The 14945-nt window shown below is 38.6% G+C and overlaps 1 protein-coding gene across 1 annotated transcript; it reads left to right on the top strand.

Annotated features, from left to right (window-relative positions):
- The first annotated feature begins 2714 nt into the window (after nucleotides 1-2714).
- On the top strand, nucleotides 2715-11369 carry mettl1 (methyltransferase 1, tRNA methylguanosine). The gene is made up of 6 exons (XM_080026001.1): nucleotides 2715-2895; nucleotides 3185-3315; nucleotides 3642-3826; nucleotides 7098-7211; nucleotides 9804-9905; nucleotides 10365-11369. Exons 1-6 carry the CDS (start codon nucleotides 2816-2818, stop codon nucleotides 10488-10490), a joined length of 738 nt encoding a protein of 245 aa, XP_079882127.1. The 5' UTR covers nucleotides 2715-2815; the 3' UTR covers nucleotides 10491-11369.
- Nucleotides 11370-14945: the final 3576 nt, after the last annotated feature.

The following is a 14945-nucleotide window of genomic DNA, read 5'->3' as shown; positions in this document are numbered from 1 at the left end:
AGACACACTCATATCAACCAGCTCACACTCTCACACGCTAGCCTACAACTCAAATTTCTCACGCGGAGAAGTTAATCCCCAAAATAACGATTGTTTTGCGGGACTTTTATTTTGACAGTCTTATATTGAAAAGCTAACGGACATGAGTTCCGTGACATCCTCTTTCTGCACGCAAGTTAACTTGATGCATTAGGTGTGCACCTGCACAGGAGATGAGCCCCTGGTCTGATGCGCCACCTGGCTTGAGAAACACGTTCTCAAAGACTTACTTTGAGTCATTATTTAGGAGCACACACATATTATGAATGAATTCAAATGAGCCATTTTAATCTAGATTAATCTAGATTAATTCCAAAATTAATCTAGATTAAAAAAATTAATCTATGCCCACCTCTAATATATATATATATATATATATTAGAGGTGGGCATAGATTAATTTTTTTAATCTAGATTAATATATATATATATATATATATATATATATATATATATATATATATATATATATATATATGTGGCTCATTCCAGAATTGCGGGTACATTTCAGATATTGAAAAAATACGGGAAACACTTGTGATTTTTTCCAATTCAACTTTATTATTCTGATAGAACACAATCTTAATGTTGTATATTTATTGTCTTCTGACCTCAAACTTTTATGATTTAAAATATTTATTCTCCAAAACATCATACTAACAGTAAAGTCGGTCAACTCTGTTAGAGACAAATTGGGTCAATTATATAGAGTAAAATAACAATATATAATTTAAAACCTTGCCCTCCCTAAGATAACTTTGTCTCTATATCCATAAATTAAACTTTTAGACTGATAAGAAAGAGACTTTAAAAAAAAGCTAACTATGCCAATGCATTTAACTGATATGTCAAGATCGTGTCCTTTTTCATTAAATGTAGCTTTAAAAATGTATTAAATAAATTGTAATTTATTGTGGTAGTTATTTCATACTGTCTAATCAATTTGATAACAATAAAATTTATTTAATCATCAATTTTAAATAAAAACATAACTCAAACAGAGTTGACATTGATGGTAACAGAGATGACGTTCATAACAGAGTTGACCACCCATAGTTAAAAGACAAAAACAATTACACATTCACCTTAACTTCCGGCTTCATTTGAACATTTAAACAACATTTTATATACAGATGTTTTTTTAATCCTAAATAATACATCTTGGATATAAATATTTCTGCCTTTCAGCTGCTGAAAGACTCATCTCCCTAGAAGATAAATTACTCACTTTTTTATCCTGAAATTGTGTAACACAGATGTACTTGTTGCAGTAAAATAACCTAGAATCAATAATAATAATCAATAATAATAATCAATAATAATAATCAATAATATCAATTATTGCCAAATACTTACATATCGTCAACTCTGTTGCGTATCGTCAACTCTGTTACAATCAAATAGACAGTTGATGTAACAGAGTTGACATTTTCCACAATTTTTTACTTTTACTCCATCATGCTAAGCTCACAACAGATATCAGCTAACATTTCTTAAAACAGAATTTAATATATTTTCATCATATATATATATACTTTTTCAATTTACTGAGATGATCACTGAATATTAACATAACAGATTTGACGAATAATTAATCTACTGTATATGATTTTTCAATATATTACTAAATGATGAGAGAAGAAACATGAACATACCTCACTGTCTTCCAGAGGTTTCCCGCCAAAGGAAGTGACATCACTGTGCGCTGGTCAAATGCGTTTTATGTGAACACTTCGGAGATTTATTGCAGTTTTATAACAGAGGTAACAGAGTTGACGTGAACATACGGACAGACAAAAAATATATATTTTTTAATTAAAATTTTAAATAATACATACATTTTATATTTCATGTTATTAATTGTACGACTTTAAATAGATCAAGCAAAAAAATAAAAAATAAAAAATTTTTACATTTTAATTTGACCTCAATGTATGAATCAGTAGTGAGAGACAGTCAATAATGGGTGGGATGGGAATATTTTTTTCAATATTTTATGTATGAATTATGCAAAAAAATATTAAATAATATCTTAATAAGTTAGAGTTTAATATAATTAATATTATTATTAAAAACAGATTCAATAAATATTTTTTTGGAGGAACAAAAACAAAGGTTTTTTTTAGGAGACAAGAAATGTACCCACAATTCTAGAATGACTCATATATATCATATAATTGTGAAAGGAAAAACAAACAAAAAATATTATTTGTTATGTAAATTATGTTTGTTGTGGTTAGATACCTATATGGTATTAGGATTATAGTTTAAAGGGACATGAAGCATGACATTTCCAAAACTGTTCCTCTCTTAGTCTTTACCAATATTCACCATACTGGTTTACATACTGCCTTGTCCTAGGTAAGATCGCTGCCAAATGTGTTTTTATTGAAATATTATCATTATAAACACTATGATTATTAATAATAATTACCCTCTGTCTGTTTCATTCCACATATAATTTATTATTGTTGTATGTGGAATAGAAACATACAGACGTGCCGAAGTGCAAACCTTTTATATAGGCTACTATCTATGGTGTAACTGTAAACCATGGACCTATAAAGAAACGTGTAAACGCTGCTCTGCTGGATTGCAGCAAACCTGGCAACATCCGGGAGAAGACGCTTGGTGATGACGTAAAGACGCTGCGACTCTCCACCGGGAGGTCTAACTTCAAACGAGCGTGACTTGTCCGTGAGTCTACCTTCAGAAACGAATCCCTGTGTTAATGTAATAACAGCGTGACAGACGAAGACGTTGTTTGATAAGCCAACATGAGTGTGTCAATGCCGCAGAAGCGCTACTACAGACAGCGAGCCCATTCTAACCCGATGGCACACCATTCGTTTGACTAGTGAGTGATGTCCATGTGTCTGACTGTGATATCTGCACCACCAACTGCTCTTGTAGCTTTCTGTCTCTACCTGCTGGCCATACATATAATAGGGGTTGTAAGTCCCAGATGGAATATTAAACATAAATTAAAAGTAGCTGTCAAAGCTATGTAGCCAATCAAATAGTTTGATTTAGTAGTTTAGTAGTCTGGCTCACAGCAGTACCATCTCTACCCACATCACACACACTCATTCTCAGCTATTTTCATAGTTGTTCATTATATTAAAACGCCCCTCTCTTCCCCTCAGCCCGGTGTGTCCTGAGGAAATGGAATGGTCGGAGCTGTATCCACACTTCTTCACTTGCGACCCCTCTGTGGAAAAGGAGACCCACCGAGTGGAGTTTGCAGACATTGGATGTGGATACGGGGGGCTTTTAGGTAGTTATGATTTGACCACCAACAGTTTGCAGCAAGGTGTGTGTGTGTGTGTGTGTGTGTGTGTGTGTGTGTGTGTGTGTGTGTGTGTGTGTGTGTGTGTGTGTGTGTGTGTGTGTGTGTGTGTGTGTGTGTGTGTGTGTGTGTGTGTGTGTGTGTGTGTGTGTGTGTGTGTGTGTGTGTGTGTGTGTGTGTGTGTGTGTGTGTGTGTGTGTGTGTGTGTGTGTGTGTGTGTGTGTGTGTGTGTGTGTGTGTGTGTGTGTGTGTGTGTGTGTGTGGACCTCAAGTCCCCTTCATCTCATGTCTCTGTGTATAATGTCTCCTCACAGTGGAGCTGTCTCTGCTCTTCCCGGACAAGCTGATCCTGGGTCTGGAGATCAGAGTCAAAGTGTCGGATTACGTCCGGGATCGTATCCAGTCGCTGCGTGCCTTGGAGCAGGGCAGCTACCAGAACATCGCCTGCCTTCGCAGCAATGCCATGAAGTACCTTCCCAACTTCTTTAAAAAGGGACAGGTATGAGAGCAGATGACACTAATCAAGTATTCTAATGATAATTCCATCAAGAAATCGGCAAGGCTGTTTAATACACCACACAGGCTCGTTAGTCGGCCAATAAACATTGAATAACCCAGACAAAACCATGGATCAACTTTAAACAATAGAGTAATGTTTATAAAGCAATCCCAAACTCACGTCAACCGAGAGAGGGAGGGAGGGAGGGAGAGAGAGAGGGAGAGAGGGAGAGAGAGAGGGAGAGAGAGGGAGAGAGAGGGAGAGAGAGAGAGAGAGAGAGAGAGAGAGAGAGAGAGAGAGAGAGAGGTGTGTGTGTAGCTCCCGTGTCGCGCAGTATAGTGATTGGCACCTGATCTTCCACCTTTCCTGTCAGCGAGACTAAGGGGGCACGGAACAGCCCCTTGGCCACGGCACACCTGGGAGAGGTGTGCCGTGGCCAAAGTACAGATGCTAATGAGATGACACGCGCACAAGCAAGCGCACAGGCGGTGTTCCTGACGTGAATTTATTAAGGATGCATAGTCCGTTAACGTCCGCTGCCTTACTAGTCGGCACCAGAATTGCCCACCACTTGGACTTGTAGCTACATCAAATGTGTGAGAATTAACGTGTGTGTAGGCCTAGGTGTGGGCTAATAAAAGAGGGAGAGAGCTAAATTGGTGAGCGCAGAAGGGTCAACACGTTCCATTCCATTAAGATAGTTAGTCCAAAACACATGGATACATCCATCAATCCCTACAGACCGTTGCACATCATTTGCAATGGGCCTCCAGATGTGTCTAATGTTTGACATATTTTTCATCATAACAAAAAATTTGACTTTGCCATACAAGAAATTCCATCTGTGCTTCACTTCAAGTCTATTCAAATGCAGTCACAAATACCGTTCAATCTCCTCTCTCCTTTGATCTCGCCATAAGGACATATAACAAACTACCTGCATGTGGCCAGCAGCCTCGCTGTGGCTTTTTTTACCTACAGTTTAATAGTGAATTTTAAGCACCTACTTCATAAGTGTGTGTTCGTACTGTCCGGTTACTAAAAGTGAATCCACTCTTTCTGGCCAATCAGTCAAGACGTCTTGGTTGCCATGTACAGAACAGCACATAGTCTTTAATTAATTGCTTTCTTGTTTATCATATGGACTGAATTGATTTAGACGGATTGCTAATCCAGGATTTCACAACAATGGGGTGATTGACTGATATGCAAGTCATCGCCTCAGCTGAGCATAGAGCAGTGCAAGATAACGTTTATCCGGTCCGATTAGCCAGGTAATCTATTTCTTTTTGAAACTCGCATTAACACAGTGGACTAAGTGTACCGGGTTCAATTTAGGTTGCCTGCATGAAAAGCTTCACCTCAAATGCCCCCCCCCCCCCCCCGACTGTGCATAGACTAAAAGATCATTGCTGTAAAGGCCAGGACACACCAGTCCGACTACCCGAAAATGGAGACTGCCGATTCAGGGAGCTCCAGTCTTCCCGTCGCGGCCGAAGAAGTGCAAAGAACACACCAAACCGACTGCTGACTTTCCGTACGCTCTGCGCTTGCGCGGGACGTAATGTCTCCATAACAGCAGGCGGCGCTAATCTGTATTGTGGCCCGAAAAAATACAGAAGCCGGAAATGATGGGACGGCGCTCTAGACCATAAACATAGATATAAATACGTATTTATATTTATGGACCATAAAGAGCACCATTTTTAGCAGAGAGTGTCGAGCATGGTGTCAAGCAGTCAACAAGGGTTGATGCATGTGAGTACTCGCTGAACGAAACAAACAAACAAACGCATTAAAACGATGGCTAACTGTTGTTAGCTGTTTGTGCTACCCGCCTCACTTCCGGGCTTCACTGATTCGCTAGCCCTCCACAAATCAAATTGCTCCAACTGAAAGACTGCCCGACGACATCTACGACGACCGATTTCACGGCACACACCAAACGGATTCGTGTCCCCGCCCCCTCCCGACTCTACGACGGCGATTATCGGGCCGGTGTGTCCTGGCCTTTACACTGACACATTTTTGGATACAAATGATATAGGTGTGAAATGAATATAATAGGCCTGAAGATGTATTTGAGGTACAGATTAAGACTGAAGAAATTGAAGTAATGAATGAAGTCAAGTACCTAGGCATCATCCCGAATAAGAATTAAAAATTTGATGGTGAGTTTTAGTACACTGTGAAGAAATTCCAACCAAATATTATTTGTTTTCGATTCATTTGAAGGGGTTGTCAAACTACAAAATGAAGTAAGCCATTAGCCGTCAGAGCTCTCGTATAAGGCAATCGCACTAGCCTCTATCAATGGTGATTGTCTTGTCCCAATGTTACAAGACATCTTTTGGCCAGTCTGCCACTGATCTAAAACTAGAGACCAACAGTAATACTTTTAACTGAGGACTTAAACAATTGCTAAAATCATTCAGTCACAGGAATAGTTTACGACTTTGCCCGATCATGCTGCCTTCGCTCTATTATTCATATATGACTCTGAATATATTGCTGCTCTTTTATCGCTGAAATATTTCAAATTGTATTTCTGTCATTCTCTTTATTATTTTCTAGCTGGGTTATTTGGCATTAAGGTGCTCTATTTTGCTGACATGGCACTCCCTTCAACTAATGAATTAGCTTCTTCACAAACACAAAAATCGTTTGATAATTTGTAGACTGGTATTAGTGGTTTTCCTCACTCACTATAAGAACAAACCTGCCTCCACTACCCAGATTTTTTTTGGGGGGGTTGAGAACTAAGCGACCACCCAGAATGGTGCTTAAAATCTAGTCCCAATCCTTCTCGCATGCATGATGTGTTACAAGACCTGAAATACCTTTCTCTTTTTTTTTCTACTTCTTACTATGTTTTGTAGCCCAAAAAGTCTTGAGGTTTTTCCATCTGCGCTGAAGCGGCCCCCTGAGGCTGCAGCAGTCCCCAGTGATTATCCCGACATCTTTCTGTCTATACCTGACGTTATTTATTTGAACTAATAAAAAAAGTTTTTAATGTATCAGCCAGACTGAAATCAATGGAGCCTTCACTCCTAGGCTTGTCAAAAGAGAGAGACACGGGGAACTTTATGGGGAGAAGAAGGGAAATTCCATTTTCTTAATCGGCGGTTCTCAAAAACCAACCACAAAATAAGACATTATAAAAGTGATGACATGCACGCTTTTAAGGTAACTTCAAATAATGACTAAAACTAAAATAATTTTTTTTTAGCTTACTTTTGTGTTTTGACTCCTATTTCTTTGTTTCTTTCAGCTCAGTAAGATGTTTTTCCTCTTCCCTGACCCTCACTTTAAGAAGACCAAGCACAAATGGAGGATCATTAGTTCTACATTGTTGGCAGAGTACGCCTACACACTGAGGATCGGGGTATGTATATAAAACCTGTTGCAGCTAGTAGTTTAATACAAAAGTAATCATCAATCATTTGTGTAAATGTCATTAATCAAGCAAAAAATTGCAAACAATTAAATATCATATATATTTCTAAATAAAAGAACAGTAAACCCAGTAAAATTCCAAAAAACAAAGAAGGGTTATTATTATTCTATATTTTTTTTTTGTCAGCAAATCCCATGAAAAGACCACAACCAACAATCCATTGGTCTGTCTCGTAGGACTTTCCAACGTCCCTCCCCAAAACAAAAGCCCATTTATGACTGCTGAAGAAGGGAGTGATTTAAACACAGGTCACAAATATAAGAACATTTCATTTTCAATGGTGAAATCATTTCCTGAAAACAGCAGCAACAACAGAACAGCTGTAAATTGAGCTTTTATTGGTTTACTATATTTTTTATCTGCGGACTAATAAACATGTGTTTCTTTAGTTGAGTATTTCAACAACAGGAAATTGTATGGGGGATTGAATCAAATAAACTAAAGTGTCCATGTTCATCGTATGTCAACCAGTGCAACTGTGTGGCTCATTGATGGGTTTAAATGTAGCTCTTGGGCACATAGGAATAAAACGTATTAGGGTTTGGCTACATGGACAGAGTTGTCAGTCTGATCTATTAATTGTTGGTTTTTGATTTTAATGGGATTTGTTGACGGTAAATTAATATATATTTATATGCCTATAGGCCTGTATTTAGACACACACACACACAATTTAGGGTGCTATAGCTTTACTATTATCAGAGCTTTTTAAGTATCTGCAACTTGGACACCGCCCCAACACAGTGAAAGCTCATTGAATCGTTTTAATTTAGATTCATTGTAGTGTGCAGAAATGAAATGAATTTGCTGAAATGAAACTGCAGGTGGTTGATGTCTGCACGCACCTTGCTTCTGCCTGTCAGAGCTGTCAGGGCAACAGTGACACATGATTTTGTTGGGAACAATGGAAGGCTTGTGTCAAAATTTGGCTTTATCGTTTTTCCTTGTGTGCGTCCGTGCGTGCGTGCGTGCGTCCGTGCGTGCGTGCGTGCGTGCCTAAGCTCTACAAGGGCCCTCAGCATTGGCACACAGCCATAAATTAACTGTGGTGGTGGGCAGTGTTGCCACAGTTACTTTGAAAAAGTAATCCGATTACTGATTACTAGTTACTCCTTAAAATAGTAACTTAGTTACTTTACTGATTACTTGATGTTAAAAGTAACTAAGTTAGATTACAAGTTACTTTAAACGTTACTTTATAGGTTTTGAAACCCATCTCAATTTAAAAACATGCACATATTAAGAATAATTGAAAATATATAAAATAAAGCTTGTAGGCTGGTAGCCTATAGGCATACTGTTTTCAAAATAATAAAATTATGGTTTGAAAAATGTAATAAAAAAAACCTTTTCCCCCCCATGAAAATAAATGCATTCCTCCAAAGTGCAAAGACAGTAGCAGTGTCTTTAAAGTTAACGTGCTTGGCCCTTCACTCTCATGCATTAATTTGACTTTTCTCTGCGATGTCTCATGTGTTGATAGACTGGGTGTGTGCGGCCACCGGTCGCCACGTGACTATAAGTTTCCAAGTTTTAAACACTTCTATCTCTTCAACGTCAACGTCACCGTACCCGAATCCTAAATATCCCCATAGCAGACGCTATATTTCATCGGGGGGAAAACTTTGTTTTGCGCCACAGTTCAGCTTAGACTCGGCCGTAATGCTGCTGCACACACACACACACACACACACACACACACACACACACACACACACACACACACACACACACACACACACACACACACACACACAGACATAGGCACACACACACACGCTGCATGTCAGAGACGAGGGGCGCTACCAAAAAGACGAGAGGAGCGGTTGGAGCAGTTGGAGCGTTTAGAGACACATGCGCGCACATTTATTTACATTAAATCGCAATCGCAGTCATTTGTGCAGTTATGTAAAATGTTTCACTAAGGAAAATTACAGAAAAAGTAACGCACAGTGACTTTGATGAGTAACTTTAATCTGATTACTGGTTTGGAGATAGTAACGCGTTAGATTACTCGTTACTGAAAAAAGAGATCCGATGCCGGTAACGCGTTACTAAGTAACGCGTTACCGGCATCACTGGTGGTGGGTGGGGAGGCCGTCAAGAAATTGCCTGAAAGAGACAGTTTGATACCAAATTTGGACTCTTGAATGTGTGCAGACACACACATCCTTCTCTGAAACAAAATCCATACCGTTGTGGAAACATGGAGTTTTCTCAGTAATACTTGTTCTAGTTTCATTATCAGTCCAGCCTCTAAAGTAAACTACAGTGACAGAGTTGATTAACCTCTGTGTTGGCTGTAGGTTATTTTTATCTTTTTTTAACAAGGACCATTGCTCTCCAGATATGACGAAAGCACATCACTCTGAAATGTTTCATATTGTTTATGCACACCACAGGTTTATTTTGTGATCGATACATGGATCCGTGGTTTAGCAACCAGTGAAGATTTGTCAACTGACTAACTTTCCCAGAACTGTCTTTAAAACCTTCCCTGTGTTTGTCTGCTCATGTCAGGGTTTGGTGTATACCATGACAGATGTGGAGGAAGTGCACGTCTGGATGGTGAAACACTTCACTGAACACCCTCTGTTTACTCGTGTCCCTGATAAAGAACTGGTACGTTGACATGCAGTTTCTTTCTGTCTTAGATATGAGAATAAAAATCACTCTCGTCACGTGTCTGTATTCCGAATGTGAAGCGACAGCCGACGGCCCATTAGCCAAGCCTATGGTGCCTTTGTGCAATGTCTGAAAATTAAAAAGTAAAAATCTTCTTCAGTCTTGGGACTGTTTTAGTCTAAACTAAACTAGCCAACTTTATATTAACTGTAAAAATGGATCTTTTTATCTAACTCGGCAGAGTGTATTTCCCAAAATGTTGACATGTTTACATTAATGACTGGATAAGGGGGGAGTGGGTAATGATGCAGCATAAACATTTATATACTGTAAGTATATATTCATATATATTCATTTATAACATACCTTGACTACAATAATAAACAGTTTGGTAATAATGATTTGTAGGTTACTGAATAGTGTGAATAAACTCTGTGGTCACTCTTATTTTGACAGGTCGACGATGTCATTGTAAGTCGTTTGGGGTCCTGTACAGAAGAAGGAAAGAAAGTGCAGAGAAGTGGAGGAAAGAACTTCCTCGCAGTTTTCCGCAGGATTGAGGATCCAAACCTAAGAGCTTAAACAGTTTGGACATGACATGCATTCAACTGAAATAGTGATGGAACACAGTGGCCTGCACATGGAGGAATAACCTGCCCTGTGGAGCTCCAGCCTGGGGCTCATTCCCCCAGCACATGAACAGTTTTCCTTTTATAAACATTTACATCATTCCCCCAATGAGGATTTGAGTTTCATTTATTTGTATTTTCATTCCTCAGCTCGCAAAAGACAGCAAAGGAAAGGTGAATCAGAAAATGATCTCTATCCCCACTAGACTTGCAGTGTTATGCGTTTCTTTCTTAATGGATTTTTTTTTTAAATCTGTTTTTTTTGCCAAACTACAAAGTGCTGTTTTGGACTTCCTGGGAAGCTGTTAATTCCTTTTGTAAAACAAAAAGTCAGTGTTTGGTTTCCTTCATTGTAGACTATATGATGTGTTTTGTGTTGCCGTTTTCTCACCAAAATCCCAGAACAGCTGTGCTTTTTACTTCACTCCTTGTCCTAGGAGGTTTTACTGAGCGGCTATCCAGCTAATCCTGCTTCTTGGGTTTATTTAATTTAATTTTTTTGCATTCATTTGAAAAGGGTTTGAAATTATTAAAATGTCTATCCTATATACCTTTGTTGTCTTCATGTGGTAGTTCATGGTCCCCAGATCTGAAATATAATAGATGGAGAAATTTGCCAACTTAATTTTGCTTGTTTATCATGGGTCATTGTCTGGGTTAAAAATAATCCTGCAAACTGCAACGTGCTCCGTCAGAAGTGAAATCAAGCATTGAGTTTGCAAATTGGGATCATTATTATGTCAAATATATGACACGTTTTATCTTCTCACGACGTCCAAAACAGTGTGTCCACAGAGGTTTCAATCTTTCATATGCAATAAAACCTATTCAAAATTTACTTTTATGATTAAAAAGAGCTTTTTTCATCAAAAGCAACACTAAATAATCTCTCACATGAATAAAAACTGTTTTTCTACAACACATTCATGTTTTATAAGGATTCTAAGTGGTGGGACCACTTTACTGTAAGTCAACCCCGTCAGACATTTCATTATGTAAAATGAAATGAAATCAGGCGAAATAAAGGGCAGCTGTCACTTTGAAGGACCACTTGTCAAATTCTACCTCTGCAGAGTACATTGGTCAGACAGGCTCTGATAGGTGTTGTAGTTTTAGAATATTTTACATTCCAAATCGTTAAAGTCCTGCGTCACAACCATGATACGTCAACACCGACTTACAATTTCTGAAGAAATTATTTGACATTTTTTGATAATTTTATTTTCTTGAAGTAGTTCATACTAGCACCTAACATCAACAGAAAAACCAAATGGCTACTAGATAAATTCCAGTTGTTATGTTTAAGAAACGTTGAATATGTCAACACCGTCAGACAGGAAATCTGACAGAGTTGACATCTGACGGTGGTGATAGGCCAATGACGGTAAGAAAAACAAAAGCTGGGAGGTTGTGTCAAAGCTTAGCTCAGTAGCTTAGTATATGTTGGATACATACATGTAATTTAATTTGCCGAAACATAGGGTTTGTATTTTTTCAACATTGCACCCTGTTTTGTCACACTTCTCAAGAATCACTGATATATGTTTGAGGTCATTTTCGGATCACAAGCGGTTCACTCTTAAGTCAATTATATTTAAGTAACTTATTTAAAACTCCAAATACTGTATACACCACAGCTGGTGTTGCTGCCACATCTAAAGTAAAGACCCACTGTATTATCTTCAGCTATTAGACGTTTCTGCAAAAGAGCTTTGGGAAGTCCAAGTGAGTTTTCTCTGCTCATTTAATTATATTAGCTGTATATTACAGGTTGGTATTTCTGTCTGTCAGGAGTTTGGAAACAGGACAGTGCAGGTGTGCCGCTGCAGGGGGTGGTGATTATGAACAGGACAGCACATGCCCATACACTGGAAAACTTCAGAGTAATTGAAGCACCCATAAACTGAAAATCACGAATATCTGAAAAGGGCTTACTTTTTTATCTTAGAAGAACATCAATGAATATACAGAAGGCTGACAGACTAGTATGTGTAATTTAACAGTCTCCCAAGAGTCTTGGAAGTATACAGTATAGACAATGTACAGATTTACTTTGTGCTTGTGGGCTAAAGTCCATCTGTGAATGTAAAATGCATGCCCACTCTTGTACAGTGCTATTTGCTCAGTTCCTTGACACTGAAGGTTTCGGCTCCAAGCCAAGTGGTACCAGGTTATGAGGAAACAGTTGGAAGTTTTTAATAGTTAAGCAATCTCTCTCGTCATCTGTTCCCACGAAAAGCAAATTCAGGGATTCCACTTCCAATGATTTACTCCTAGATAAATCTAATGTCACGTTCTTGGCTAACTGAACAAATTGTCCAAGCCGTGGGGATAGAACACATTGCTCAAATTAGCATTTATAACATTAAAATATTAAGGTTAGTGTTTCTTGTGCAGTTTTAAACATGAAATGAGAAAGAAAGCAGCCTTATTCAGGATTTTTCCTGCATAGAGAAATTTTCGGCGCCCGCCAAAGAGGATTTAGTCAGCGCCAAAGGAAAATCACCAGCGCCAAAATGATAAAGATTGAAATACATTTAGCAATTTAAAATCTCTCCAAATTGATCCCAATATAAGTCTTCCTTCTTATAGATAGAGCTAGGCAATAACTTGAGTTTCAATTTCCATTACTATTACGGCTTCCCTCAATCATGAAAACAAAATAATCGTAATAAAACTATCATTGTTCCGCACGCCGTGACATGCAGGCTTTTAAATGCAGCGAACCCTTGTTTCGGCCGTGCGCTCCGCTCGGCCCCTCCCTAGCTTTTTTTCAACTTCTAGAAGACGTAAAACTAATTGTATTGTCTGAAAACACTTCAGACTCACAACCATGGACATATAAAGAAATGGACACCGTATTGAAAAATGGCGCCCATTCATTCCTATGAAAGCTGCTCAGGCGCAGAGAAGCAACAAGGTAGCTGCCATATTGCTTTCATGTAAGCCCTGGCACGCCCAAGTGTATGACGTGCCGCTCCCTCCTCCTCCCTCGAAAACAAACTGAAAGCCGTTAAAAGCCGTTGGGCTAATAAAACGCTTTATGTGGTGTTTTGAAATGAAAAAACTTCAGCTTTAATAGTATATGGTCTCAAGATAAGTTTGAGCCTATGATTGATATCCAGAAAAATTTTGCGGCGACACAATCTTGTTCGCCGCTTGTATTGGTGTGGACAGGGAAATCTGCCTTAGGGCTACCATGAAAATAAGCTCCCATTCACAGCATGCAGTACCAATGGGTTGGCCACTAGTCCATGCTGGCTGCTCGGAGAAGGCAGCATCCTGGGGGCCTGCTCACAACAGACTAAAATGATGTGCAAGATAAGTCACGCGCGGACACGCAAGTCACGTGACATACTGTATACGCGACCGTGAGAGAGAGAGAGACAGATAAAGAGAGGAAAAAAGGCATATGACACTATGTCTGCACATAAAATTTCGCAACCATATTTCGTTACTCACTTAACCCTTATGCATTGTTAGTGGAAATTTGTGTATTTGGGGTTGCATTTTTGAGATAATTTTGGCTGTGATTGTTCCCTAGCCATAAAATTTGGTAAGGAGGTGTGTTTTTCAATGAATTTTGGATATTCTGAGTTTCATCCATTTCCACTTTATTTTGACTGTGAGATGTTTTGTTACACTGTGTATGTTAAGTACACGATTTGTACCATTGACTTCCATTATAACAAACATTTTTGACCGCCACCTTTATATTAAAGTGAAAAATTATTTTGAATCTAATTTCCCATTTCTCTGTAGCAAACTTGATGAAGTTATGTAAAAACAAGCTCAAAAAAAATGTTTGCCCATGACAGGCTGATGTTATAATCCAGTTGGGTCTTCTCCTGTGTTCTGAGTCCCAGGCTGCTCTAGCTGGTTCTGATTGTTCTTTGCTCTGACCCCCCAGACACAAGCTGGCTCTAAGGGTCCTGTGTTCTGACCCCCAGACTGTGTTCTAATCTAACTGGTTCTATCTTTAATTTGAATCTTATTAAAACCTTTTGAATTATAATATGTTGTATTTGATTTTGTTCAGAGTTACTTTCAAGTGTTTAGAAAATTTGCTTTGCTTAATTGACCTAACCCCATCATTCTTTTACTAGTCCGACATTAGTTCTGGAATGTGTGGCTAGCTTTCAGGATTCTTACTGTTACAATATGTGTTGTTATGGTAGTTTCAGAGTGGAAAAAGTAAGTGGATCAGTTTACCCCACAGCTGGGGTAAAGTGAGCCACATGACAACTTTTTTTTATAACAATCATATTTTCACTGCCCTTTGTCTTGAAAAAATTCTGCTAATGCCCATTTCTAGGAAACATCCTGAATTAATGGGAAATGTGTAAATTTGAGTGATAAATCATTTTAGCTCGCTTAGAGGGGGGCAAATGTAAAAAGTGGCTCAGAT

Source organism: Ammodytes marinus (genome assembly GCF_949987685.1).
Source record: "Ammodytes marinus genome assembly, chromosome: 4".
Taxonomy (NCBI): Eukaryota; Metazoa; Chordata; class Actinopteri; order Uranoscopiformes; family Ammodytidae; genus Ammodytes; species Ammodytes marinus.
This window is presented reverse-complemented; position numbering and strand designations above follow the sequence as displayed.

Bases quoted from the DNA above. Each gene is read 5' to 3' on its own strand.
- mettl1 (XM_080026001.1), top strand. From the start codon at position 2,816: ATGAGTGTGTCAATGCCGCAGAAGCGCTACTACAGACAGCGAGCCCAT. The intron at 3,316-3,641 runs GTAGTTATGATT...GTCTCCTCACAG, and splicing joins TGGATACGGGGGGCTTTTAG to TGGAGCTGTCTCTGCTCTTC. The intron at 9,906-10,364 runs GTACGTTGACAT...TTATTTTGACAG, and splicing joins GTGTCCCTGATAAAGAACTG to GTCGACGATGTCATTGTAAG.